The sequence below is a fragment of the Centroberyx gerrardi genome, chromosome 24 (assembly GCF_048128805.1).
Source record: "Centroberyx gerrardi isolate f3 chromosome 24, fCenGer3.hap1.cur.20231027, whole genome shotgun sequence".
Taxonomy (NCBI): Eukaryota; Metazoa; Chordata; class Actinopteri; order Beryciformes; family Berycidae; genus Centroberyx; species Centroberyx gerrardi.
In genome coordinates, this window is record NC_136020.1 from 4,482,217 (window position 1) to 4,495,383 (window position 13,167).

General features: G+C 39.8%; 1 protein-coding gene across 2 annotated transcripts in view; it reads right to left on the reverse strand.

Moving 5' to 3' along the window:
• The window catches only part of abcc9 (ATP-binding cassette, sub-family C (CFTR/MRP), member 9), a 58,968-nt gene that overhangs the window by 21,603 nt on the left and 24,198 nt on the right, over positions 1–13,167 (reverse strand). For both annotated transcript variants that reach the window (XM_071894946.2, XM_071894954.2), the window contains exons 18-29: positions 9,127–9,165; positions 7,197–7,298; positions 6,916–7,000; positions 6,665–6,745; positions 5,195–5,332; positions 4,405–4,530; positions 4,142–4,241; positions 3,883–3,956; positions 3,373–3,528; positions 2,517–2,665; positions 1,959–2,028; positions 1,479–1,636 (exon numbers count right to left, since the gene is read on the reverse strand). In XM_071894946.2, coding sequence (XP_071751047.2) covers positions 1,479–1,636; positions 1,959–2,028; positions 2,517–2,665; positions 3,373–3,528; positions 3,883–3,956; positions 4,142–4,241; positions 4,405–4,530; positions 5,195–5,332; positions 6,665–6,745; positions 6,916–7,000; positions 7,197–7,298; positions 9,127–9,165 — 1,278 coding nt within the window. The remainder of the gene's footprint in view (positions 1–1,478; positions 1,637–1,958; positions 2,029–2,516; positions 2,666–3,372; positions 3,529–3,882; positions 3,957–4,141; positions 4,242–4,404; positions 4,531–5,194; positions 5,333–6,664; positions 6,746–6,915; positions 7,001–7,196; positions 7,299–9,126; positions 9,166–13,167) is intronic.

Genomic DNA, 13,167 nt, shown 5'->3' on the forward strand with positions numbered 1-13,167 from the left:
AAACCCAGACTGAAACTTTTCATAAATGCCATGGTTATCTAAAAATGTTTGCAATTGAATAAAAACTACTCTCTCCAAAACTTTAGACAGAAAAGGTAGCTTAGAAATTGGCCTGAAGTTAGAGAGAACAGAAGGGTCCAGATTTTTCTTTTTGATAAGAGGCTGCACTACAGCATGTTTTAAAGCAGCTGGAACACACCCTGAAATAAGCGAGGTATTTATCAAAACAAGAATACTTGACCCAACAGTATTAAAAACTTCTGCAGATGATGAACTACCTCTGATAATAAGGAGAATGATACAGGCTCAAACTGATCGAAGACAACAGGGCACATAGGAGGAACAGAAGGGTCTAGGGCAAAGGAAGTGGGTGAAGACCTAAGAGCAGAAATCTTGTCGATAAAAAATTTAAGAAAGTTATCACATAGTGTAGACGTTGGCACAATATGGGCTGTATCACAAGGATTTATAAGAGAGTTGAAAGCATTGAAAAGAACCTGAAGCCTATGACTGTTATTGGAGACAAGGTTAGATATAAACTCTGTTTTAGCAGTTTTAACGGCTCTCTGGTATTTTGATAAGCAGTCCCGTAAAATTCCTAAGGGGACTTGGAGCTTATCCTTCATCCACTTTCTCTCAGCTCGTCTACATGCGTGTCTGAGAGCGCGGGTAGTATCATTCAGCCCTGAAAGTGGTTTAGTGCGTTTAGTCCTAAATGGAGCAACAGAGTCCAAGATATCAGTGCAAGTGGAGTCAAAAAGGGTGATAAGCCATCCAGGGTATAAAGCATAGAGTCTTTAAAAACAATAGAAAACTGCAACGTAGTTAGAGGGTGAATCGCACGCAGGCGGCGTGCAGGAGCACAAGTTGTAACCCTAGAACAAGGGACTGTAGCAGTAAATAAAACAGGCAGATGATCTGATATACATGTGTCGCAAATTTCACTGATACATACACATAAACCATAAGACAGCACAAGGTCCAGTGTGTGTCCCTTTTCATGTGTCGGGCCAGTCACCGATTGAGTGAGATTAAGAGAGTCAATAAGATTCAAAAAGTCTTTGACCAGAGGTCTGATTTCACAGCATACATGTATATTAAAATCACCAACAATTAAAAAACGATCATATTTTAACATAACCCCCGCCAAGAAGTCTGCAAAATCCTGTATAAAATCCTTAACCATAACCTGAATTGATTCTATGTGACATTTTGATCAGATTCCACACAAGTAGGCATGAATATATTTTGTATTAATTTGTATTAGTACTATTATGAGTTTTAGCGTCCCATGGTCTAAATGATGATGCTTTTCCACCCTGACGAAAACAAAAGTCTGGGAGAAACATTATATACTTTTTGAATTTTTGGGGCATGAATATGGTCAAATTTAAAGATTCTGAATATGAGCACAAAATACTGGCATCGATATTGGCCTTCAAAACCCAACAATTACTAGGCCTACACTGTGGACTCACTTGGAGGCGACCCGGAAGTACTTCTGGATGAAGTAGAAGGCCACGGCCAGCGGGACCAGAGCGATCAGGAAGGCTGGCGTGATGGAGGATATTACCCCGATGGCCGACAAACACAGCAACGTGGATCGGGTCAACGACTCCAGGGTGGGAGGAATATGCTGAAAAAGAAGGAATGAGAAAGACACCGAGACGCCTGAAAATGTGAGTCTCTATCGTCTAACAAGAGAACTGTGATGCAGTAAGCAGGGAATAAAGAGACCTAGGAAAGGAAGGGACGTTATCTAGGATATATGGATATTTTAATTAGGAAATGTTAACAAAATGTTGGCTTTTACTTTGCGACAACAAAATAAGACAATGATGAGAATCACCCATAAAACCGCTATAGAGTGTCCCATAAGACGGTCTGGGGATTGAAAGAGTTGTAAACCAAACCTATGACCCGTCCTGCCCAGGATCTTCCATTCAGCATCCACTTACCTGGTCTATGATGTTAGTATCAGCTGAGAATCTGTTAAGGATCTGCCCCAGGGGCGTGATATCAAAGAACCTGAGGACACAGATGATGTGTGATGATCAGTGATGAGGAAGAAGCAGACCTGCCGACCTTGGAGAACATTTTGAAGTACTACTTTTAGTGCACACTGAAATGTTTTCAGCTCATGTATGTGCGCTGCAAAAATACCTAAATCATACAGCACATTTTGCATTAATCACCTATTTATTGATCACTGACAGCAAAATTCTGACTGTGTGCAGGTGCCTGAAATAAATATCGAACCATTTAAAGTGCTTTAGCATAAACCAGCAGTAAAAGTTAAATGAGTAAATAAAATTAACAAATAACTGAGTAAATAAATAGGAAATCTAACGGCTGATCCAATCAGTGGAACACCAGCCTAACTACCAATACCATTTCTGTGACTTCCAATTAAGAATCTGGGTATGTGAATATTTGTTGAGTTTAAATTCCATGTTGCAAGTTGTCAGGTGTTTTTCTACAAAAACACCTTGGTGTGGAGGTGTGTGTTTCTTTACCTGATGGGAGCGTGGATGATCTTGTTGAGCAGGTTGTGGTGCAGGTTGGTGGCTGCAGACAGACCCAGGAACTCCACAGTGAGGGAGGTGATGAGGCATAAAGTGATTCCAGCCCCACACAGGACGATAAACATTGGCAGATAGTCAGGCTGTAGGTCACACACACACACACACACACACACACACACACACACACAAACACAAAGCAGACACATAAGTAGACACAGTCATACAAAGACAAAAAGTTTCAGAAATGCTTATAAGTTATATCATGAATTCATTATAACTACTGTATATTTTTCTTCTTCATATTTGTCACATATTTGTTTTCTTCATATTATCATATTTTTTCTCCTATATTGCATATAGTTTTATAATTTCTCACTACGGTATATAATATGTCACTAAATCACTATATAATTTCATACTGCCTATATTTCATCTTTTGGTGTATTTTCATATTGTACATATTTTCATTCATTTTTCTCTTTGTCCCAGTATGTTCTACTGCTATTTTGCAATCCATCATACTTTCGTTCATACAGTTCCACTTAATATGTTCTTAACACATTGGAATTATCACGTTATGTTTCACACGCCCTCAACACTGATCAGAACTATACTCATCTACTTTAATCTGCATCCACTCTTATAGCTAGTTCACAGAATTACACCCAATAATTTCTATTGATCTCAACAACAACTGACCCTGCATACATTTTTCCAAACTCAAATAACTTCCCCGTCCAGCCACCATAGCTAACTCGTGTCAGTCATACTATACCTCGCCATCCAAAGCACCAGGGAGGGATGCTGTATTGTTGTTGCCGTCAGTCGATGTGGTTCCATTAGATACCTCTGTTCCCGCCCCCACGCTCTGATTGGTTTTGGAGGAGGTCCAGACAGCTAACCAGTAGTCGATGGCGACCATAACGGAGTGTTTGAGGAGTTTGGAGGACACCATTAGGAAGACCATGAAGAAACCTCCAGAAGACAGGTAACACCAGCACACCTAAGGACATACAGCTCATTACAACTCATGGATGGATGGACGGTTGAGTAGAGAGATGAAAGAATGGGTGGAACGATGGATGGATGGATGGATGGATGGATGGATAGATGGATAGATGTCATTGCTATTTCAATTTTTTATTTAGATTTTGACCAGAGTTCTTTCTTTGCCATTCAAGTTTGCCAGTTCTCTAATTTGCGCTTCAAAAAACTGTAGTTCTTTGGCTCCGCCCATCGAGGTTTCACTCAGCCAATGAGATTATTTCTGCCTCCAGAGCAGCTCTGCTTCCGAACAATGTTTGTAGAACTAAAATTCCAATCCGTGGATTGAAGAACGGATAAATGGATGAATTACCTTCCATGGGATCTTCGATCGTCTGCTCGTGGTCGTGGACAAGTTGTCATCATCTTCCTCCTCCTCTTCTTCCTCTGATGGGGTGGAATCGGGTATGAGATTGACAAGGGAAATTTACAAGCAAACAATTTTACAAACACTATTTGAAAATGTGCTAAAAGACTGCACACTGCATCAAAGAGAGTGTGTGCGGAATTAGCCATCAGTACATTAGTGTTTGAAAATAGCAATGACCATGAAAGAGAGGTGGATCTATTACCTTCATCTTCATCGTCTATCTGGTTCTTGGTCTCCCTGGAGTAGAAAGCTCTCCTTAGCGTCTTCCTCTCCAGTGTCGTCTGGCTGTCCAGCTCCGTGTCCTAGATACAGGGTAGAGACACAGTGGATCAATAGAAACATTAGATAAAGAATAAAGCTCTACTGTCAGTCCAATTCTGTGTCCTTAAATAGACCTATATGGTGTGTGTGTGTGTGTGTGTGTGTGTGTGTGTGTGTGTGTGTGTGTGTGTGTGTGTACAGTACCTTCTCCAGCTCCTGGTCATTTCTATTCATCAGGGTCTTCCAGTGATCGTAGAGCTCAACGTCATGAGTCTGAATGTCCTTCAGAGTTCCCTCTCTCAGCACAGAGCCATCCTTCATAGCTATGATCTGGACAAGACAGATAAGATTAAACAAGATTAAAATAAGATAACACATGACAGATAGTTATGAATTGGTTGCTAAGCGAACTGGTGGTATGGTAGAAAGGAAGGTGCCAAGGCAGAAAGAAGATTGTAGTATAGTATAGTATAATATTGCATATAGTATAGTTTAGCATAGTGTGGTGTAGCATAGTATGGTACACCATAATCCTGTTATGTGCTATTCTTTCTTGCATGGAGATGGAAATATGACGTTATTTTCTGAATTGTTAGGAGTCACTTTTCAATTTGGCATTGATATAATCAACGAAGCAACTTTTAGAATTGGTTCACTTTGTTATTCCTATAATCTTCTTTCACCAACATACACTTACAGGCGGTAGTGAGCAGCGTGAATCAATTTTAGAAGTTGAAATTTTCTTGAAATAAATATTGCTTGGTGGACTGTGTGTATGCCAAATTAAAGACAGCCTCCTAACAATTCAGAAAATAACATGAGTCATATTTTAATGAGTATGCACCTGTGCCAATAAGCAAGGCCTCATAAAACTGCCAGATTTCTGAATGGAGTTTGGCGTGATGTTGGAGAACGTCATGTATTGGGACTATGTGTACCACAGCACAGTATAGTAGTTATCTTGGGTATTGTTATATTAGTTTGGGGTTCTTACCCAGTCAGCGTGTATGAGGTACTGCAGCTTATGGGTGACGAGCACCACGGTGCGTTTGTCATCCTGCAGAAACTTGAGGATTCCTTCCTGCATCAGGTGATCGCTGAGGTGGATGTCCAGCGCTGAGAATGGGTCGTCCTGGGAGACAGGAGAGAGGCAGATGGGTGAAGGAGAGAAGAAGTTAGGCTAATTCCAGAAACCTCAGGCAGATGTGCAACACTGATCATGGGTCATCCAGAGAGTTGCTGGTGAAACTGACTTTCCAGTCTGGAATACATCACTCAATATTCCATGTTATTCCAGAAATTCCATGAGAGGTGTATTCCAGACAGGGAAAGTCAGGGAATTTGATACATTCTCTGGAGAAGTCAGGGAACATCAGGGAATTTTACAACTGCCTCACTTTACAGGAATATAGCAGAATATATTGTAAAGCTTGTTTCACACATTCATTGCATTTGAATAGATTTCAGTGAATTTCAGCCCAACTGGAGTGGAAACCAGACTGTTCGTCCCCTTTAGAAGAACAAGATTTAGAAACCATGGAGGAAGAACATATTTAGGTCATAGAAATGCTCTGGAAAATCATGGAATCTTTCATCAGTCCATGGCAGGAATTCTGTCTACTGAGGGAAGAATAGCTGTATGTCTCTGCTCTATTAGATGTGTCTTTTGCAGGGTGGGTGGGTGCTACAGGAGTCTGTCCTATAGTGTGTTAATGGAGTCATGGTTATGATTACTTGATGCATTTCATGTTGAGTGTGTATGACGCACAATCCAATCCTGAGATCAGACATCTGACCCTCTCTGGCCCGAGCAGCCGCATTTTTACAGCCAAATACAATGTTTAAGAAAACATTCCCTGTACAAATCTCATATTGCATTACAGTGTTTCATCAATAAAACCTTTTTTGTTAATTATTCAAGACATTACTAAGTGTGATGAGTGTATAAAAGAATGCCAGAGACAGCTTTTAATCTGGAGTCTGTGATTGATAGCCAATTAAAACCTGCGATGGCAACAGGAAATGATGTAACTACTCAGGAAGATAAACACATGACACAAGAGAGGAGAGAGTAAGAAATGGACAACTCCTCATCCCAATGGCCAAAGAAGGTTGTCACGTAAATCAAATCAGCTGCCTATATTCGATGATAATACACAAAATATTTGAAATCAAAATTTGTTCCGAAATAATTCATCCATAATGGGAGTCAGTATGTTGTCACATATTATACATATATATATATATATATATATACACACATATTGGAAACCTATAATCATTGGAGACATGCAAAACATCATTTCTGCTGCTGTACATACTTTAAAGAGAAAGATAACAGATTCATTTATGGGAGTTGAGGATTTCTACAGCTGTGAGAAGTGTCCCAAAAATTTTTGTGACTCATGCACTTTCGTATATAGATTTAATATGCCAACTAGCTGATAATAGGAGTTAAACTCACCAAGAAGACAATGTTGGTGTTCTGGTAGAGAGCTCTGGCCACACAGATTCTCTGTCTCTGACCTCCGCTCAGGTTGATGCCCTGAAAGATCACAAATGTCCCTTCTATTTAGACTTTCAAAGATACTAACTTAGTTTAAAACAGTACCAGCTGAAAGATACTGAGAACCAATGTGCGCCTATCCAGCCATTGAAAACTGAGTATTCACAGAATGATAATCACAAATAATTACTAAACAAATATGTCCACACCCTCTCTCCAATCTCAGTCTGGTCTCCAAAGGGCAGCAGGTCAATATCTGGCTGCAGGGAGCAGGCGTCGATCACTGCCTTGTACCTGAGAAACACAACATGATCACCATCAGCATGGACTATGCATGAACTTTGAAATCTTCAGAATGTCTTCAATGCTAGGAGACTATTTTCTAGAAGTCTTATTACTTATTGCCCCTTTAAAGTAAGAAAATGAAAACGCAAAATAGCCGAAAAGCAGAGAAATGTTCAGCAAGAATTGTGGTAGGGGGGCATCTTACCTCTGCTTGTTGAAGGGGCTGCCGAAGGTGATGTTTTCCTCCACTGTAGCATTGAGCAGCCAGGATTTCTGGGTAGCGTAGGCCACAGAGTACCTGTTCTTGCTGGGGGCATCATGGGAAATAGAGGCAAACAGATGACAGATGAGAACTACAGGTCCTGTATTCATAAAGCGTCTAAGAGCAGGAGTGCTGATCTACAATCACCATATCAACTGCATGATTCCTTCAAATGATATAACTTTGTCTAGCGGACTGACTCTACATATTAAGTTATAATGTGTGCATGATTTATATTTATTTGCATGTTTTTATGCAGTTTAAGTGCATGTTTTATATCTCCTGCACACCCAATAGCAGGTTGTGCGCACAAGTTAATGTTTTGTGAGTCACTGGTCAATCTCTTGCTTTGGTTTTGTATCCAGTAGTCTGAAAATTGTGTCTGCGAACTGTTTAAGAGGCAAACTAATGTCAGATCAGATCAGCACTCCTGTTCTGGGACGCTTTATGAATGCGGGACCCAAGAGAGGACAAGAGGAAGAGAGGGAGTAAATATCTTTGGAAGCTGTCAAACTCCACCACAACATGTAAGGTAATGTCAGATGTGAGAGAAAAATATGGATCAGGTTAATGATGAACTGCAAATCAACAACAACGGCAACAACGGAATCAATAAGAACGACAGCTAAAGCAACACCGACATCAACAAAAACAACATTGACAAGAACAATAACTGTGGCACTTTGGAGACTGATCTGAAAAGTTAATGCAAAGTTGTTCATTCTTACATCTACATATAAAAACATCTAGATATGTGCATATAGTCTACTACATGTAGTCCCATTACTAATTGATCTATGATATGGTCACTCTGTTCCTTTTGTTTACACCTTACTGTTGTTCAATTTGAAAACATACTGTGTTGAAAAAATACTGTGTGAGCAAAATCATCTTTCTGGCCCTTCAATGACAATATTCATAAAGCCTTAAAGAAGAAGAAGAAAATACTGATCTATGATCCATCCACATGACACTGCAAATGTCACTATGATTTAAGACGCAAACTGGTCTCAGCTCAGCACTCCTGTTCTAAACCACATTTGGCATTTGGATCCAGCAGTTTAGTCTGAGGGAAACCATTTGGAACAGCCTGTATAAATTTATGTCTGCTTGCGACTATGTAAATAGAAATTGAGTGCGGTTAATTTGATAATAGCATTGTTTCTTTGAGTTAAGACAGACTCCCAGCACTACAAGCACAAACCACTCCAATATGGGCTAGCACAAAGTCAATGATCACCTCAGTGGGAGAAGAGATGATAGACAAAGAGGCAAAAGATGAGCAGAAGATAGTACACTCTAAAAGCACTGAAGTAAAGCTGATGGGGTTGTTCCTGAACACACACATATGAACACGAAGCGGCAGCAGCAGGAAGGTTGAAGAAGCGGGATTTTGACTGGAAGGTCCAAAGTGTGAATGTGCCTAACTATATCAGTGTGAAGCAGGGCAGTGTTGAAAAAAATCACGAGTGCTCACAAAAATAAACTGAGGAACTAAAAACAAAATAAATCTAGAAAGGTAAAAGTTCAAAGACAAGTCAACTAAGGTTAAAAAAGCAAAAAGCCTACAATGCAGATTACTGCAAAAGACATTAAAAAAAGGACACAATTTGCGAATAAAAATCAGATGCACAATTTCAACTAAAGTTGTATATGTGTGTGATCAAGAACACAGCCTGTAATAAATCAAATCCTTTGTGTACAGTGACAAACAGTAGATGTACTTTCTTCTGAGAGACAGGACAGAGTAAAGATGAAAAATGGAGGATAGAGTAAAACAGGTGAGAGGAGGTGAAAGGGGACACAGATGAGGGGTCAAGGGGTCACTTCAGATCTGAAACGGGAAGCGGGAGACAGGAAGTGGAACCTATACCTCCTGATGTCTTCGTCAGACTCCTCTGTCTCTGACCAACTGTCAAAGTTACGTCAAATGTGTTAGAACATCGCAATCGACAGCATTTGTGTGTGTGTGTGGGTGACAATGTGCGTGATTAAAGACGAAGGCAAAGAGAAAGGAAAAGAAAGAAGGAAAGAGAAACAGAACAAAGGCTCCTGAAATCAACGGTGTGTGTGATGAGACACAGGAAACAGAGAAAGAAAAAATAGATGAGGAAAGAGAAAGAAAGAAACAAAGCATGAAAACAAAAGCTATGGAAGAGACAGATGTTTTTCCCATGTGCGTCGACATGCCAAACCCCAGACAATGAACACAACGTTAGCCTGCCAACTGTTAATTTAATTAACCTTCCCACCCAGAAAAGAAGAGCAGTGTAAGTGATGCAGTCATTGTCTGTCTGATAATTAGGTTTTGTGGCTGCTCCTAGAATGATGTCCAATATTCTGTCTGTGTGTGTGTGTGTGTGTGTGTGTGTGTGTGTGTGCGTGCGTGTGCATGTGTGTGTGGTAATGATGCCCTGGCTTAACCTAGCATGAAGTCTCATATTCTGTATGTGGGGGATCTTTTCAACTGTATGCAGGAAATGTATTGCTTAATGCTTAATTTACATACATATACTGTTAATAATAGGAATGATAGTATACATTAGTTTTGGCAGATATAGCCTACTGCAAGTGAAAGCCCTAAGATGCCTTGTATTTTAAATACAATATGCTTACTTGCCTATGTTTTCCGATACAGAGTTAAAGGAATACATCACGTTTTTGGGAGATTGTGTTGGACAACTCAACTGTAACGTGATGAGAACACAGACACCAAAATCACCCATGTGTCCCCAGTAGATCGTTGGATCCGGTGCTCCATGCTAACACTTTAGCATACACTATGTTGAGTGACAGTAGGCTCCATGCTAACACTTTAGCATACGCTATGTTGAGTGACAGTAGGCTCCATGCTAACACTTTAGCATACGCTATGTTGAGTGACAGTAGGCTCCATGCTAACATTTTAGCATACACTATGTTGAGTGATAGTAGGCGCTATGTTCTCATCACTTGTTGACTAAGTTGCCTAAGGGGACAATCTACCAAAACTTGCTGTATTCCTTTAACATACACATACTGTAACACATGTATGTTTAAGTGTATGTCAAAGTGTATGACATGTATGTCAGTAAGAGTCAAACTTGCTGGCTTTGGCTGACTCGATGTTGCCAACTCTTTTCTAAGGAAAGTAGCTATTGGAAGCTCAAAAAGTTGCTAGAAGTCGCCAGATGACATCATGCGTGAATAATTTGCATATATCGCATAGGGAAGGGGCTACACTGTGTATAGGAAGCACTGTGATCATCAGACCTCTTTGGATTAGACAAGCAAGAAGCGTAAAATGGCATCAGCTATGCCAATTTTGTCGCCAAATGCTTTGGGATTCAACATATTAATATTGTTCCCCATGGTCAGGAAAAAAATCGCCTGATTTGTCGCTAGACACTTTTGACAAATAAAGTTGCCAGGAGAGTCTGAAAATTCGCTCAATCTAGTAACAAAAGTCACCAAGTCACCAACAGCGGGCTGATTCTTGCGTCCTTATTGCTTGCATTGTGGACAATCTAGGAATTTAGCTAGTTACTGTAAATCACTCTGGATGAGACTGTCAGCTAAATGGCTAAAAAGTGAATGTGTCTTAAATACAATGTGTGTAAATGAGTGTGTTTTAGAAAGGAGAGACCAGGGAGAAAGTACCTTATGTTCCCCTCGTGGACCATCTCACAATCAGGCAGCCTGATATGGCAATAGGGCAGGACGTAAAGAGACAGAAACCACCACACACACACACACACACACGCATACACACACACACGCACACACACACACACAGTCGCACACATACACGCACACACACAGTCAGGCAAAGGTTAGTATACAGCCCTGGTGGCTACAGATCCTCTTATGATACTAATGTGCATCTTCAATCTACCAGGTTTTTTAGAATTGATCTGCTTTGAGAGACTTCACATCGGTATTGTTTTGATCCAATCAAAAGTGAGAGCAACAGTGATTTTAGATGCTTCATTGCTATCATAAGAGGGGCAAGAGGGAGAGACCTTTTATCAGCATCACATGATACAGTGGTAACCATGGCAGAAGTCCCCCCACCCTACATCTAGCTACTTCCAAATAATTCCCCAAAAAGGTGGAGCGACGGTGCAGAAGCAGCACTGCAGCGAGCATATGCATACAAAGAGGGACTTCCATGATGGTTAGAGTATCTGTACATATCAGTGGATGGAAGAGCAGAGGTAGAGATAGGTTCTATGACTTTTTCTAATGACTTCTACTGACAAATACAATTGATTTGTCTTGTGTAAGTCAATGTCATAGTGAGTACATGCCTACAAATAAGTAAAATTCAATAACATAGACATTATTTTATGGCAGTTCAATTCAAGTCAAAATATGTATCTACTAACACAATAAATCAGACTAAATAAACTTGCAGCAATCAATCAAAGTGACGGCAACTGTCATTTTAGATGTTTCATTGCTATCCAGTCTTCATTAATAATCTCCAGAGTATTGATTCAGTAACAAACTGGCTGCTTCTGCTGTTGTGTGAGACTATAGGTCATAATAACAAACTCAAAGGGCATGTCTGTTGCCATGGAAACGGACTACAAATAATGATACAACTAAATAATGACACTGGTCTGGTAATTTCATAATGAAAACCTCTTCAGTATAATTCAATATCCCCAAGTGTTAGTTACTGAGTAGCAATTACATTCAACTCAGTGAGAATGTTTGACTACAAATGACACAAAATGAGATCAATAGTCGGTTTTGCTGTCATTTTATAATGAAAACCTTTTCAGTGAGGAAGTGAATTGATTCAATAACCCAAACAGCCATTTAATTTTATTATAACCATCTGAGAAGGAAATTGAATCATACTGTTACAACCGCTCCTAGGAAACTTGACACTAATTGGTAGCTAATTAGTCTCTAGTCAGGCAGTGCTTCTCTAATAGTGAGAAGCACTGCCTGGGACTTCACTACGGCTTTATCTGTGGCTAAATTGTTCGTGTAGGCTAATAGCTGTCTTCAGTTGTTCATAAACTCATCTCTACATGCTAATCAGAGATCCATCCTCAGCTATATAACCACTGAGAGATGGACTGAAGGATGACTTGGCTTTATGAATCTTATTAGAGTTTCTAACTACATTAATAGAATTTGGACAGGATTGTCATTGTTTAAATGGAGGCATGGAATACAGACAGTGGAGGTTAGGGTGCATTAGTGAAATCACAGCAGCAATAGTCAGGGTATCTGCAGGTTTCAGAAAGTCAAATCTGAAACTTCTTAAGACCTTTTTAATGCTACCTGGAATTGAATTAATTCCAATTTAACAACCAAAATGAAGAAGCAAAGCTGGATAAACCAGTCTATTTCTGATTGAACATCACTAATGAAAGTTTTAAAACTATAAATGGGCAGAATAAGAAAATGGACAACATAAGAACATGACTTGCATGTTGTACTACTAACCCTGTTCTGTATTAATCTAAAAGTCGACATGCAGCACAAAGAAACCAGTAACTGCATGGTGAAATACAAGACAACTAATAACTGGAGTGAAGACATTTATTTCAAGACTTTTTCAGAGTTTTTAAGGACCTGCGGATGCCCTGATAAAGCTTTGGATTTGGATTAGACACAAGAAGCAAAACTGGCATGGTGGCACTCAGAAAACAGACACAGAACATGGAAAGAACATTGAAAACACACAAAAGCTTAATGGACAGGTGAACACGAGATGCTGGAGAATGGATGGAATGGATCAGTCTATGTATTGATGAAAGAATGGAATGGGATGGCCTATACTGTGATGGCACCTTTGATTAGCATTGGTAATGAGGACCTATAGCCATGGATAGTGATTCTAAAATGTCTTGACAGAATAGGTCTGTAAACTCCAACTGTGACAACTATTTGAAATGTCTCAACAAGTATTAAA